General features: G+C 42.0%; 1 protein-coding gene across 8 annotated transcripts in view; it reads left to right on the forward strand.

The window, feature by feature from the left end:
- Window positions 1-16,650, forward strand: part of CDCA7L (cell division cycle associated 7 like) — a 64,591-nt gene that overhangs the window by 36,246 nt on the left and 11,695 nt on the right. For 4 of the 8 annotated variants that reach the window (XM_083578740.1, XM_083578742.1, XM_083578743.1 and 1 more), the window contains 2 exons: window positions 12,823-12,960; window positions 15,887-16,006. In XM_083578740.1, coding sequence (XP_083434866.1) covers window positions 12,823-12,960; window positions 15,887-16,006 — 258 coding nt within the window. Of the gene's footprint in view, window positions 1-4,437; window positions 5,161-5,750; window positions 5,848-12,822; window positions 12,961-15,886; window positions 16,007-16,650 lie in introns of those variants that run through there. The other 4 variants (XM_083578741.1, XM_083578739.1, XM_083578744.1 and 1 more) reach the window with 4 other exon arrangements.

Consider the following 16,650-nt stretch of genomic DNA (forward strand, 5'->3'; position numbering starts at 1 on the left):
GATATTATACAGTTCCAAAGAATATTTGACAGTTCTGAAGGTAGCTGCACATTTGTATTATAATGCAGTGCAATTTTAATTCAATGAAATGTACAGGACATTCTACTGCAGTCATTTCAGATCAGTCCTTCATGGTTTGCATGAACCCCTGGACAGCTTTCCTAAATGGAAATGCTTCCTAATGTTGAATGCCAGGACAGGCAAAAACAGAAACCATAAAAAGCATCTTGAGAACACAGAAGTCTCCACTTTCACAAGAAACTTTGGTAGTGTTCATTTCCCCCACTTTATTTACCCAGTTTCAATAAAGCTCCTTATTCACACCCATAAGTTGCAACTGTATCTTTCTCTGTTGGGGAGATGCAATGCAAACTAACATTTAAATAGGCTGTGATTTGATGTACAGTACTGTGATGGTTCTGTGTGGGGGCAGCCCCTTTACTCACCACTATTAGCTCTGATATAGTCTGAAATGTAGCCAAGGATGTTTTTAATTGGATGACAATATCATAATCAATGAGAGCTTGTTACATTGTGTCAGATCAAATATTGCTTTCATTGCTAAACTACATGAACACTAGTTGATGTATATGCATACGTCTGTTCTGCAGCCTACAGGTGGAGATTATAGACATTTCTAAAGCAGTAGCATAAGGTATTCTTGTAAGCCAGAGTTTATCTTTTCTGAAGCTGAAACTTTGGGTCCCTCCAGACTGGTGTTTTATTACAAGTGTATTCTGCAAGATGTTATTGACCACATTATGGTTGTCTGGAAGGGCTATAGCACAAGAAAATAGTGAGGTGGGAAATAAACCCAAACATTTGTGGTCTGAAATGTTCCAGAGAAGGGAGTTATGGTATATGCACCGATCGGAAATGAAGCGATGTGAGCATCCCAAAACTTTTTCAAGCACAGTACGAACAGTACTGAAAGTGAGATAATATATGACTGCCCTGATAGCATCGTGAGCACAAGTCATCATGGATTTGCAATAAAAAGGAGGTCTGGAGCTGGTCTTTGTTCTAAAGCTAGCACTCAACCCTGTAATATCCAAAAGAAGAGAGTACATTTGAACTTGTGCAGACACCATTTTCCTTGTCCCTGATTAACCACTACTAGTATCTGCACATTTGGAATTTAGGCTAAGAAGGTTAGCATAGAAGCTGGTTTGGTAGCAGCAATGATAGCCCAAGGTGATTAAAGCTATAGGGTGTATATGTTTGAGGGTCTGTATGTTTGACTGGTTAGTTTGTGTCAATCTCTTGAGTTTGGGTGTTTGGCGCTTTTTTGTTGGAAGGGCGGTTGCTGTTAGGTTTTTTGTATATATTTTTTAGATTTTGTTGTCATTTATGTGGAAATTGTTAAGTTTGGTTGCATATTTTTTAATGTTTTATTTCTTGTTTATGGCTACTTTTGTTATGTTGTATTAAGTATTTTTTTCATGTTGAGCATGGTTTGAAATGTGGAAAATGAGAGTACCCCTAAACATTTTTTTAAAGAAAAAAGCACTGATTCTAACTGAAAAATGAGAACGGTGGGCTGGATAACCTGTGCCGACCATTCCTATACAGTGGTATCTTGGGTTACAAACTCCTTGGGTTACAAACACTTCAGGTTACAGACTCCTGGAAGTAGTACCTCGGGTTAAGAACTTTGCCCCAGGATGAGAACAGAAATTGTGTGGCAGTGGCGCAGTGGCAACGGGAGGCCCCATTAGCTAAAGTGTTACCTCAGGTTAAGAATGGTTTCAGGTTAAGAACAGAGCTCTGGAACAAATTAAGTTCGTAAATAGAAGTACCACTGTATATACTAATGACACTGGGACAGGAGATATGCAGCTGTTCTGCTACTTCCCTTATGTTCAGCCTGTGAGGAAGAGAAAACTCAAAATCCCTATATGGTATCAAAACCATAGACACATCTCCAGCATCCCAAGAAACACTGCCAGAGCCTAACATGTGGGGACTACACTGGCAAAGGTGTCCACATACAAAGGGAGCCAATAGTGTCAAAGGCAGGGGCACATGTCCCAAGCTCATCCCTTGCATCACCAGTGCTGGTGCCTAATATCTGTACAGTCAGGGATTCAGTTCACCTCTGTTTTGGTGCACAACAACCAAAGGGAGGAAGAAGGGGCCACACAAGACAACTCGCACATTGCTATCTGCAGAAGAGGCCTTCAGAGAGTACACTCGGTCCCCTGGGACACAGGGAGAAAAGTAGTCAAAGGCAGCAGCCATGACATGCAAACAAGGGCAGCCACAGATGCACAGGGAATCAATTACCAGCTAAAATTAGACAGACACCCAGAGTCATCATGTTTAGTTGCTTGCTGAAGACGTATTTGACTGAGATGTGACCCAGTCACTTATGAAATATTACTTTTACATCTGTAGGAATGGTTTTGTTTTTAGAATAGTTATTTTATCCTATTTTAATTCTGTTGTAAACAGCTTTGATAGCCTCTGGCTGAGAAGTGGTTTATAAATAAAGAAGTAATAAACATGGATCATGGACTCCCCAGTAGATCACTGTGTAGGGTTGGGAAGCAAGAGATGGAAGGGGTGAATATGGCCCTATTTACTTTTGAGCGTCTAGCCAGAAACAGTCATGTCAGAGGCAAAAGAGAGGGGGCTCCCAGGACTCAAATCTACACTAGAAACAGAGTACCATAGCTTCCTAAACACTCAGCTACAGCAGTGGGCAGGAATCAGATCCATCATGGAACGTGTCTTCTTCCCCACTCCAAGGCCCACATATAGACATGATGCAAAAGGAAAATGGGATGGTGAGAAGAGAAAGCAAACTTTAGCTTTAAAGTTGCAGAATTGTTTTTATAGGTTCTGGCAAAGACAGAGACAGGAAAATGTGGAAGAAGCTGCACTTGTCTTGGCACAGAGACATGCCAGGTTGAACAGACCCCCATCGCTGCTTGAATGAAAGTACAGCTGAAATGAAAGTTGAGCTGAAGGCACAGGAAAGCAACAGAGGAAAGTATATACCAAAGAGAATTGGTATACAGTGGTACCTCAGGTTAAGAACTTAATTTGTTCTGGAGGTCTGTTCTTAACCTGAAACTGTTCTTAACTTGAAGCACCACTTTAGCTAATGGGGCCTCCTGCTGCCGCTGCTGCACGATTTCTGTTCTCATCCTGAAGCAAAGTTCTTAACCCGAGGTAATATTTCTGGGTTAGCGGAGTCTGTAGCCTGAAGCACATGTAACCTGAAGCATATGTAACCCGAGGAACCACTGTATTGGTATATTGTTTCACACTGCTCTTTATAGGGAAAGTGCCAGAGAATGAGCTGTCATAATTAGATGTTGGTGTGTATGTTCTCATGGAAGGACACAATTTTGTAAAGTTTAGGTGGGCATTCTATCTTGCTGAGCAGTGTGAAGAGTGTTTTTCAGCTGAAGAGGTTATTAAATCTCAATATTCATTCACTAGGTGAAAGCAGAAATGTATTTGGTTCAGTTTGACCCTTTGGCATTTTCTGTGTAAGGTTGATTGTAATGTGATAACTAAATGAGACCAGGGAATAGTTGGAAACTAGAATAAAAGTTCTGCGCAGAACAGCATCCTGCATTTTAAGCATGAAACACAAACTCAACCCTACATTTATTTTCAAAAGGACCAGAAAGACTGTAATATAGCCTTTGAATAATGAAATAGTGAGAAGTTGGTGTGATTTTTAAAAATACCCATTTCAGATTAAAAGCTCACTTTGATCACTGTACCTGTTTTGAAGGGGTCTAAAAGAAATCTAAATACATAGCATATGTAATTGACTTGAAGGCTGAGATCTCAGCAAAACTAGAAATGTACAGTTACAAGTTTGAAGATCAGAAATCTGCTTGACTTTCTGATCTTTCTTCAAAGGGGGCCAGCGGATGTCAAATAAATCTAAGTTATGTAGCTTAAGAGATTTGAATAAAACTTTGGTATCCATACATAGGACAAAATTGTAAATATTGTAAGCAGTATCTCAGTGTCACATCCATGCCCGTTCTCAAGAGAGCAATGTCTATTAAATACTTTGCTTTACTCTTATTTTTGTATTCAATATGAACACCCTGCTTGAGAGTACATTTACAGACAAATGTGTTTTTGTAATCACTAATTCATAGGAAGTAGTTTCCCAATGACTTTAACAAATGATTTGGGATAGCCTAAGGCTAATCTAGAATTTAGACTGTTTAAACTCCAGAAGACCAGATCCAGGCTGCATTTGCAGCTTTGAGTCATTATGTAGAGAATTAAAGATTGGTACATCTGTTTTCCGCTCACATTGAGGATGGGTGAATTGTCCTTGCTCGTTGCAATCCCTTCTTGAGATTCAATTCTGGGCTTTTCCCTACGCAATTGAGGGCAGTGAAAGTTTTTGATTCCTTTTACAACTTCGTGTATATAAGATCTAACTACGGTTTCCAACAGGTCGTCTGCATCGCTCACAGCTGCGTAATAGCCCGGTTAATCCAAGATGCACATACTTCCCGTTGAGTCCTACATCTTTAAGCAGGAGAAAAGTTTCACCTGGCGAATGACCGCCTGCAACTGCAGCTAGTAATGTTTGGAGCCAGGCCTAGGGGAAAAGGCGGCGACTCTCAGTTTGAACGACTTCCACGCCCCCAAAAGGCGGGGAAAGATGTACTGTATTCCGGTAGGCGCCAATATTGGACTCGGTTCACCCCCCCGTGAAGATTTGTAGGGCACTGGAACAACTGCCCCTGTATCTAGACCCGCGCGACTCCTTTCTGCGGGGAAAGTTTCGAAAGAACCCGCGCCGCTCAGCCCCATCGCATCTCCCGCCACTGGACTGTTCCATTCCGATCTCGGGGAGAGTCCGTGGTGCCCAGTGCGCACGGAGACCCCAACCACAAGCTCCTCTGCCCAGCAGACCTGGTAAGGAGCTGTTAAAACAGCGCCGAGGGCATAACTTCTTCCAAAGCGTAAGCTGGAAAAGAAAGGGAGAGGGGAAGACGGCAAAAAGCCCTACTCGTCTCCCCCTTGAACGACCAAGGGTCGTACAATCCCGCTCCCGACGTCTGCAGGCGGCTTGTTCGAGCTCTAGCAGCTTCTCGCAAGAAAGGGGCGCGTGAGTGAGCGCGGGCTTGTGGGCGCGCGAGCAGGATGGCCCCGGAGACCCCGAGGAGCAAGGTGAGGCGGAAGCGCCCCGCGGGCGTTGGCAGAGCTTCGGGTTTTCGCGCCGGGCGCAGGGAGTTTGGCGCCAGTTTCTCAGACTCTCGCGCGCCCTCCTCGCGGGCGAGCAGAATATATGGGGTTGCCCAGGGGGTGTGGTGGTCTCCTTTTGAGCCCCCTCTCGCCAAACATGGCCCCGACGCCTTGCTTGCAGCGCCAGGCCTTGCAGTCATGGACGTCTCCCAATGGAATTGCCTGGCTTTTCTCCACAGAGCAGCCACGTGCGTCCAGCGGGACGGACTTTTCTGCAAATGTGGAAATTGGGCGGGGGGCGAGAAGAGAGAGAATCTGCCCAACTCGCTCTGCAGCCTTTGCATTCATTGCTTAGCTGCAGCTTTTCTCCTCCTTTTGCGTTATCTCTTGCAGGGTTGGGGACAGTCGAGTGAAATACCTCGCTGCCCTTTGTTTGCATCCTTCCCTAGTTTGTGTGCTTCTGTGTAGTTGCCCGGATTCGAGGAGTCTAAATTAGGAAGTCGCTGATGAGAATGGCCTGCCGCGAAAGTTGCCCCCCGCCCCGTACAGGGTTACCTAATCACTTTTTTTAAATACAGTAAGGATAGTCATGGAAGTGAAGGAATCTGAAAAAGGAGCGAAAGAAGGGGGCGTTTGGCAAATAAACTCTCTTGCATTGTCGCGAACTCAGATGTAAGCTGACTCATAAAACTTTCCAGTTAATAAAGAAACCTTACAAAGTTTTCCTTAAGTGTTTCAGCGAGTGTTGCTCCCGAAAAGTATTTCTCATCTTTACAAAGATACTATTTCTGTTTTTAAGTAAATACAAAAGCTCCCTGGATTTATTTAAAACGTCAAAGCTTTTTAAAATAAAGAGTGTTTCTTTCTAAAAAAAGAAAAGAAAAAAAACCACACAGGTGGCAAGCACTGTCTCAGAGGAGCCAGTCCACCTACTCAGGAGGAAACTCCTCTAATAGTAACTGCGGTGACACATGCACACCACATATGTGAAGGGAGGTGTTCATGGTGAGTTCTGGGACCTTTCCCCCTGAAAAATAGCACTGAAACAAAAATTTATTTAATTTGTTGATGGCCCTATATCCAAGTAGGCAGGCATGGTTTTGGATCGCAAGCTCTTAGAGAAGTGTTTTGACAAGTGGGGAACCTGTGGCCTTCCAGAGACTTGCCAGATTGCAACTTCTTGGCTTTCAATTGTGTTGGAAGGTTAAAAACAGACCGCAGCTCCCATCAGCCCTGACAGCCATGTTTTCTGGGACTGATAGAAGTTGGGAGTGCTACAACCTATGGTTTTTCCTCTTCCTTCCTGTCCCTTTTTCCGTGTGTGTGTGTGTGTGTGTGTGTGTGTGTGTGTGTGTGTTTTAGATTGTAAGCCTATGAGTAGGAATTCTCTTGTTTTCATTGTGTGTAAGCTGCCTTGGGAGCCTTTCACTGACTGAACAGCAGGGCACAAATACTCTAAATAAACAATAAACAGCATTTGGAGTACCAGAGCATCCCCACCCCTAGTGGAGAGCATTCACTTTTAATATAGTGGATAGATAAAATTTATCTGCACTGATTGCCATACTGTAATGTGTTCATGAACTACCCTGCAATCCAAGTCTACCTTCAATGACTTGGTTTTCAAGAAGTATTTGGTATAAATTACTGTGGAATTTTAAATGCAGAAGATCCTACTGTTAAGCATTGGTCAGTCCTTCTACTGCTATTGCTTTAGATTTTATTTGCCGCTGCCTCCTCTTGGTTTGCTATATACTAGGAGGGTTTGTTTGTGCCTACTAGTGTGCTAATTTATACCAATGGAAACATTATTTCCATTATTATTGGTTATAACAATGTTTTATGTTTGACCTACTTTGAAAGCATTGCCCTCAGTAAATGGTAGTCTGAAACCTGGGAGATCTGCAAGAGCTGCTACCAGTTAGTGTAACAGGTACCTGTGCTGGTGGATCAGTGGTCTGAGTCAGCATAATGCTGCATCCTATGCTCTGAGCTGGTTTAATGATACATCAGGGTCATCTCATCTTTTTGGTTCATAGCATCCCCGCTTCTCCATTTGACCTGTGAAGCCCTAAGTTAGGGGTGGTGAAACTCAAGAGATTTGTTGGACTGCAGCTCACATCATCCCTGACTATTGGCCATTGTGGCCAATGTGAACCTCCTTGCAGTTCAAAGTCAGCTGAGAAGCTTCCGGTGAAGGCCAGAATGTCCTTCATGAAAAACACAGCCTTCTCATGAAAGTCCCAGAGCTGTGGAAAGGCCTTCCATGAGCTCCTGTTGCATATTCAACAAGCTTGGTTTGGTTGCTGCTGCATTTTGTTGATTGCTTTGTCCTTGTTGACTTTGGTTTTTTTATTTGAATTGGTTTTTATCTTTGTTTTATTATACTGTACAGGGCTTTTGTGATCTCTTCTGGCCATGAAGTTCTGTATAATTTTGGCATGTAAGTTAAGAGCTTGCTAGTAACTGACTGGTGGAGCTATTCTGAGCAGTCTCAAGGTTGATATTGTGGGGAAAGGCCCCTTGGGTCATTTAGTGACTTGCTTTGTCCAACTAGCTGCACATTTTGAGGATAAAGTCACTTTACTCTGGAGTCACCTTCACTTAGCAGTTGTTGCGGTTCCAATGGAAGTATCCAGTGCCACAGTCTGATGTGTTGTGGGATGTGTTTCAGTATATGAAACCTTGTGATGTAGACAAGCTGCTTGTGGTAACACACCCAACCACATGCCCTCTTGATTTACTAAATCTCACAGATTTAATCAGTAGGTCTAGGGAGTGATTAATTAGGTCTAGAGTTGTTAATGGTTCATTACGTTCTTGGATGATACGGATTATCTAGTTCCACTCTAATTTGGGTTCAGACCTCACTGTGAGACTGAGGTGGTCTTGGTTACCCTGATACCCTCTACTGGGAGCAGGACAAGGGAATTTCAACTTTGCTCCTGCATCTTTACCTTTTTTTTGCAGTGTTAGAAACAGAGATATGAAAGTTAGGAGCTAAATGGCACCATAAACCTAGGTTATGGACACAACAACGGAATGTCTAGGCACACTTTTTATAGCAAGAATACAAAGCTGAAAATGAATGAATTACAGCTTAAATATTATGTTCATTTTCCCCATGGTCTAGTCCTTCCCCTGCCCACCCCCCCTAATATTCTTAAGAGGGTCTCTTCTCCAGTCTTAAGAGAGTAGCTGGAAGTGGGGAGGCAGAAAAAGGTCCTCTGCTTTCCATCCACTCTGCAGTTTTAATCTGAAATCATGGGCGCAGTACTGCTTCCAGAGCTCAAAGCTGCTCCTGAAATTCCTGGGAGTTTTGAACACTGCTTTCTTATATTGACCATGGTATTCTTCTGGACCAACTCCATGCATTGAGAAATGGGGCAACTGTGTTACAATGGTTCTGGTCCCAGCTACCAAGTCCAGAAAGTAGCATGAGAAGAGTGCTTTTCACTATGCTGGGAGTTATTCAGTAAGACACTATTTTATCCCCAGTGATATTTAATGAGAAGCTTGACTTCTGCTGAAAGATTTGCAATCTGTTGGAAGCAGTTGTTTGGCTGTTTGAGGCAAGGTTCAATCAGCCTAATCTGCTTTAACAATCCCTAGTTTTCTCTTTACTAGCTGGGGAGTGGGGTTTGGGGTGTGTTTTGGTGCTGTGCATTGGAGATGCTTTGAGCACCTTTGGGTGTTCCCCAGCTGCCAGAAGGAACCACAGGTTCAGCCCACCCTAGCTAAGAATGCAAGTAGCTTGTGGGTCTCAGCCTACTAGTTGTAGGCCTGTGGTGTAGACAAACTGCTAATTTCACAAAATTCTCACCATGTCAGTAGATCCACCCACTTCAAAACATTCACTTTCCTTCAAGGTTGATGTTTCTTTTTTAACAGAGTAGAAGCTTTTAAAATGAATCAGTTAGTTATTGTGTCAAGGCTGCATAGTGGTTACATGCAAAATTACTTATAAACATTTTAAAGTAAAAAGTTGTGAGTTCTTGGTGGCAAGAAACCAGCTTCTTTGATGCACTGCCACAGTTATTCTGTGCAAAACTCATTGATTGACAAGGTCTATCTTGTATCAATCTTGTATGTTATACAGCTCTCATTTAAATTAAGGCATTGGGGCTCCTGAATGATTTTAATAAGACTATTGAAAATCAATATGGAGGGAAGAGGGCTTGGAATGCAAAAGGCGCTTTTGAAGCCTCTGCAGTGTTACTTTATTCAGAGTCCCTCCGTACCAATACACAGAGATCAAAAAAGGGACTTTACTCAAAAAGGGTTCCCCCCCTTCGTTAATAATCTGTAATTACACCCCCGTAATGACTCCTCTGGTATAGATGCAGAAGAAGAAATTAGTTAGGCATACGATAATTGCAGCAGCGGCTAGCTCAGCTGTACAATAGTTCAGGAACTAATGCACTTGCTCCTGGAAGCCAGTTATTCATAGCAACTAGACTCCACAGCTCCTCATATGCATTTTGCATTACGGCACTAAAATGTTCAGTATTATAGTGCTTCATTTTTAACTCCTTTTTCCCAGTCGCACTGAGAACTTTGTTGACTTGTTTTGTTTTGAGGAAAGCTGTTGCTGGTCCCAGGTTCATTCCCTGACATCTCCAGGTAGGGATGGCAAAGACTCATTGTCTGAAATCTGACCTGAAGTGTGGCCATGGAGCGGGAGGAGGTGGCACTGATGAAGGCCAAGCAGGCCTGGCAGAGCACATGCAGCAGCACCGCAGGAACTGCACATCAAGGATGCAGTCCTGCTGGCTGTAGGGGTCTGTTTCACCAGCGTGTTTCCTACAGGGAATGTGTTGGTGATGCAGCACCCAGCAGGACTGGACTTTCCTCCTCTCTGTAGTGCAGTGGTTAAGAGCGGTAGACTTGTAATCTGGGGAACCAGGTTCCCGTCTCCATTCCTCCTCCACATGCAGCTGCTGGGTGACCTTGGGCTAGTCACACTTCTTTGAAGTCTCTCAGCCCCACTCACCTCACAGAGTTTGTTGTGGGGGAGGAAGGGAAAGGAGAATGTTAGCCGCTTTGAGACTCCTTCGGGTAGTGATAAAGCGGGATATCAAATCCAAACTCTTCTTCTGTAGTGCAGTTAAGAGGACAGGAAAAGGAGGTGCAGTGCTTCCTTTCCCTGCTCCCCTCCTGATTTAAAAACTAATTAAAAGTCCCACCCCCCCAAAAATATCGGGGCCTTAAACGGGTCAAGTGCTTCCATGGTTCAGGTCAGGGGCAGTGCCCAGCCCCCAAACTTACAAATTACACTATCCATCTATAAATCTCAGCATGTTTTGTTTTCCAAACTTATTGGGCAACAGTTCTTAGTTTGTTATTTTCATAGATTAAACCCCCTAAGCATTGTTGCAGAATTGAAAGCTAAATATGGACCCCTGGGTGCATACAGTCCCTTTGAAAAGCTTCTGATTAATCCAGACCAAAAAGTTTAATAAGCAGAATATATCAAATGTTATCATACTAAGGATAAGCAGTTATCCCCAACTTTTAAAAAGAAGTGGGAGGAAGATTTACTGATTGGTAAATAGCATATGTAACTGGAAGAACGGACTTGGTTATTCAACACAATACTATCATTTTTAATAAGTGTATTTTGGAAATTATACAGGAAATTTAATTACCAAGAAGTTTCAAAACAATTCTTTTGTACGCAATCTGGGCAGAAGTGGAAAACTGGCCAGTTACATGGCTTCTAATATGTGTAAGCCTATGCCTTGGTCCTCACTGGAAAAATAAAAACCACCCTAATAATAATAATAATAATAATAATAATAATAATAATAATAATTTATACCCCGCCCATCTGGCTGAGTCTCCCCAGCCACTCTGGGCGGCTTCCAATCAAGTGTTAAAAACAATACAGCATTAAATATTAAAAACTTCCCTAAACATATTCCCTATATCAGAATGGATGAGGAAAATAAGGGGAAAACAGCCTTGTTATATAAGTTAGTGTCTCAAATGAGAACAGGGAGAAACAATGAAGAAAAGAAATACGGGAATGTGAGCACAATTTGTAAGTTTATGGAAAGTGAAAATTGAAAATTACATACTCTGTAATTATTTTCCAGTGCTGAAAAACATGTTATAAAAATAACACATAAAAACGTGTATGAGTGTGGAGGGAAAATGTACAGTGTATATACTGGAGTTAGATTTTCTAATTCTTGCTTTTTCATCATCATCACTATCATTGTGAACTTCATATTAAAAACAAACCAGTCAGCCTCACTGAGACAATGCCTGCCTGTTTTACATATTTTCTCAGGTAGTGAATAGAGTTTGAGGAATATTCTAGTGATACTTCATTGTAGGTATTTGCGTATACAGTGGTACCTCGGGTTACATACGCTTCAGGTTACAGACTCTGCTAACGCAGAAATAGTACCTTGGGTTAAGAACTTTGTTTCAGGATGAAAACAGAAATTGTGCTCCGGCGGTGCAGCGGGAGGCCCCATTAGCTAAAGTGGTACCTCAGGTTAAGAACAGTTTCAGGTTAAGAACAGATCTCCAGAACGAATTAAGTTCTTAACCCGAGGTGCCACTGTATAGTGGCAGTGCATACCAAATACATTTCTAAAGTTTTAGCATTGTAATGTTGATTTATTTAGTTTAATTCATAGGTCCCCCCACCCTCCAACCCTTAGGGTGCTCTTTTAAACATTTGAAGAATATCCTCCTTTCTGGGTGGTGAACTGGCTTGCTGTTTTAGAGCCGCACTTGAAACATCACAAAGTTAAGAGGCTGGTTGTTGTAGCCAACTAAGTTCTATTCAGAATAGAGACACTGAAAATAATAAATATAAGTGAATCTTGACCATTGGTTTCACTGGGTCTGCTTGGAGTAAGATTAGCATTGGACACAAAGCTGTGTTCTTGAGGTATTACAAACTCCTGTGTCTTGAACTGTCCTGTTAGGCAAAATCTGAGATAATTTCTAAAAGTTGATAAGACTGGAACTGTGTATCAACAGTGAAAACTAATATATAATTTAAAAACAATTAAATGACATGGGAATCTGCAATCTCTTACTATCCCTCCACTGTAGGAGGCCAGGAAGAAATCACTTCTCTTTCCATCTCTTAAAATTGGAGCTGAGACTCCAACTGTCCATCCAGCACAGTGCTGGAAGGGGGCAGAGGCTTACTTTGGTTCACTACCTGGCAGATGCTCAGAGTTGTGGTGTTCCTCGGGTGCAGAAGAAAGGGTTGAAAGGGAGAAGTGGAGGGACATCCGTTTGCTCTGAGCTCAGAAGGTCTCTCGTACACAGAGGGAAGCTGCATGGCACCAGCTTTGAGCTGCAATGGGGAGTTGGATTGCCTCTCTCTGCCTGTAGGGCCAGGTTTGGGTTCCTATCTCTTGACAGAGCCAGGGTTCCATCCTGCTGTGACAAGGGTCGGTGAGCACCTGGTCCTTACTCCTGAGCAAGTGTGAAGTGATTTGCAACCTAAATCAGCCTTCCTAGCATCCTCTGTGTTTTGACCTGTGTAGTTTCATGTGTACTATGTATGTTTAATTGAACTGAGCGGTGAGTTAATAACATGCCATTCTTGTGAAAGATGCTACTAATAACTACTATAGCTAACTTTATCCTCCATTTCTCTTTACGAACTGAAAACAGATGCTCAAATTGGCTGATATATTTAATACCCCGAGTGATGATGAAGATTTTCTTGGGTTTGGAGCAGATGTTCCCATGGAAACACTGTCACTGGAAGACAGCTGTGAGAGTTTTGATTCACTAGAGTCAAGAAAAAAGGTAGGGAAATCTTGTAAATCTCCTATAAATCTGAAGCATTATATTTAACCATGGTGAAAACTAAAATAGATTATCCTTCTTCTGAAATTGTTTTCTAAAAATGCTTTTGGAATGTAGTGCTTTTTACTTTTTGCATAGACTATCTATTGAAGATTAAACACCCTTAAGTGCATTCTTTAGCACTCTCCTGTTGAAATAAATGAGGCAGAAAAGCACTGCTGTTTGTTGCAGAGGTAGGACTTAAATTCAAGTGTCCTAAATCTAAATCTCTTTAATACATTGACTTCACCGTGTTTCAGATAGTCAGGACTTGATTATGTCTCCCATGTTAAACTTGCTTGATTCTGATTACAGCAAGGCTTAGGACATGACTATAGCCTAAATGTATGCATACCACTGCCCTTTAGCAGTTTATGATTAATTTTCAACTTGGTGGAGAAGATAATCCACCCAGATATTTGCTTGAATGTGATTTAGTAATAGTTGCTGCTTTGATCTCTGAGGTCAGTTTAACAAATTGCAGTAGGAATGATAAAAGCAAAGAATTCCTTGACTAACCTTAGGTTTAATGTGTAGATTTATTAAGAGGTAGTCTTTGGCCACCTCATGAGAAGAGAAGACTCCATGGAAAAGACCCTGATGTTGGGAAAGATTGAGGGCACAAGGAGACGGGGATGACAGAGGACAAGATGGTTGGACAGTGTTCTTGAAGCTACCAACATGAGTTTGACCAAACTGCGGGAGGCAGTGGAAGACAGGAGTGCCTGGTGTGCTCTGGTCCATGGGGTCATGAAGAGTCGGACACGACTAAACAACAACAATTTGGTAGATCAGTGAGCTGCTGTAGATGTAATATATCTTGATTTCAGCAAGACTGTCGTCAAGGTCCCCCACAATATTCTCATTGAAAAGCTGGTAAAATGTGTACTTGACAGTGTTGCTGATAGGTGGAATTGTAGCCTATGTCAAAAGAGTGTTCATCAATGGGTCCTCTTATTTCTAAGAGAAGTGAGAAGTAGGATACTGCAGGGTTCTTCAACATTTTTGATATAAATTACTTGGATCAAGGAATAAAGACAAAGCTAATGACACTTGCAGATGACACCATACTGGAGGACTCTGCTTCACTAGAAATATTTCTGCAGCTGCAGATTTTCTGCATTGACACGGGGTTGAACTGAATTATCTGTGAGGTCCCTTCCAGGAGATATGTACATCCTGCTCCAAGAACCATGTCAACATTCCTGTTTCAATCTGTCTCAACTATAAATACAATTTTTCATTTAAAGTAACTTTCCTTTTGTGTGTATGCTCTTCCCCCACTCTGAAGCAGCTGCACCGCAGCTATCAGCAGAAGAAGTAATTTTACAAAGAGAACCCCTCCAATTATCATAGGAGATGATTTTCGAGTTTAAAGGAACAGTATATAAATGATTCTTTCTCTTGTGTTCCCCTCAAAGTTTTTCTCTTAATCTATTGTAACTGTTTTTCACTTACATTATCTCAATATAAAGAAGTGTATAATTAAATACAGGGAAGTGAGGGCAGCATTGTAAAAGGGAATAAAGATACTTAGTGAAGTGCAGTTGTATGAAAGGTCATTTAGTCTTGCATGGCAGGAGGAAGTGGCAAAGAAAAACAAGGGAACTGCTCTCATAATGCACAGTTGTGACTCTCCAAAGATTGATGTTTTCTGCATATGCATGTGAGTCCCCCATCCCCCGCCCTACACTAGCCTTAGAATGAAAGCCTTAGAAAGGTAGAAAGATTGACAGGTGCTTTGAAATATTTTCTTTTACAAACCTCTCCCCCTGATTTCATAAAGTTCATTGTGACTCTTCTATGTGCATAATAAAACAAAATTAAAGTTAAAACAACTTGCAAGAAAAAAACGCACCTCTATAACTTTTTGATACTAGAGCAATCATGGGAAGTTATTTACTTACACTGCGTGAGTATGGGATGGTGGGGACAGGGAGGGAGGGACAGATCCACACCATACATTTAAAACACTTCCAACAAACATATAAAGCACATGACTTCCCCCAAAGAAACCTGGGATCTGTAGTTTCCACCCTTACAAAGCTGGTTCTTAGCACCCTTAACAAACTACAGTTCTCAGGATTCTTCAGGGGGAGTCACGAGCTTTAAGATGTGCTGCCTATGTTTTAAAAGTTGTGTGGATCTGGCCAGAGAGAGACAGACATTCAGACTGTGTTAACATATTGGCTTGACTCCTAAGGTACCTTAAGAAAGTCATGGAAGGAAACTTCCTCGTCCTTTCCTGCCGTTCTGAGAAAGCTCTGGATGGGCACAATGTGGGATGGTACATGAGGGGCTGAAGGGGTAGGTGCAATTGCCCCAAGTAAGTCTTGGGTCTCTTTCTTCCCCCTTTCTCCCTTCTCCCACACCTTCCCCACATGCCAGTTTGATAACCTTATGCTGCATTAACCGTTTTCATATCTCAGCTGATTTAAATTTTTTTAATTAAAAAATTAATGGAAAGTAAGCCTATTGCCCCCCCCCCCACATGGGGGCGGCGTTGTTCAGGAAGGCATCTTTATAATGGCTACAGAGCTGGGGAAGGGATGGGAAGTTTTTCTTCCTTTAGCTTTCTAAAGTTATCTTAGTATTCAAGCCAATGAGTAGACATTTTAAAGACACATCAGTGGAAGGAGAAAGTTGCATTTTCCAAAGGGAGGGGAGCAGGAAGGAGTTGCTCACCTGAATTATCTTGGTTGCTTTATCCAGGGTTGCATTTACCCTCCCATCTCCTTCAGCTGGGTTTTGTTCTTTCCTGGTTCACATCATCTATGCAGTAAACTGTTAAGCAGTCTACTCTGTTTTTGATAGAGAGGATCTTTTGGCTGTTTTCCTTTTTGCTTCATTGTTCAGTGAACAATGTGTTTTGTGCTTGGTGTTGCAGGACATTCATTGTCAGCCCAAGTACCTGACTGAGAAACTGAGAGAGATTTTCAGAGAAGACACCGAGTCAGAAAATGAAGCATTTGAAGGATTTGAAGTAAATGGAGAGGATGATATGGAGGTACAGGCCACATTTTTCATAGTATTTATCTTCATATACCTTTGTCTCTCCTGTGGATTTGCCTCTTGTTTTAATAAATATTGTGGTTTAGGACTGTGACTTGCACTGAGGTTCAGGACTGAGAAGGCTGCAAAAAGTGATTGAAACTTACAGCCTACTAAACAAGATTTTCTCATACCCCTTCTCACGTTGAGCTTTGCAGTGTGGGTACTGCTGCAATTTATCTCCTTTCTATACCATAAAGGTAACATCAGAACTGGTAACTAATGCTGCAGCTCCTTCCAATGTCACTGTTGGCTTACTGTCTTCTGAGTAGCTATGCGCAACACTGTTTTGCAATAAATAATTCCTGGTTGAGGATCACAGCTCAATGGCAGAGTATATGGTTTGCATGCAGAAGTAATGTCCTTTGTGTTCAGTGAGACTTACTTCCAGGCAAATGTGTATAGGATTACAGCCTAAATTAATTGCAAGCTTAGTTCTGCCCCCACAACTAATTTCTGTACATTAAGTGTAATGCATTATTTGTTGAAGGACTTTAGATAAAGTATGGTGCCTGTGAAGTCAGTAGTGTTTCTGCAATTAATTCATTGGCTATTCTAGAGCCTCATTTTTGGTCTATAATTGAGCATCGTCGTGATTTA

The sequence above is a fragment of the Podarcis filfolensis genome (assembly GCF_964270895.1).
Source record: "Podarcis filfolensis genome assembly, chromosome: 12".
Classification (NCBI taxonomy): domain Eukaryota; kingdom Metazoa; phylum Chordata; class Lepidosauria; order Squamata; family Lacertidae; genus Podarcis; species Podarcis filfolensis.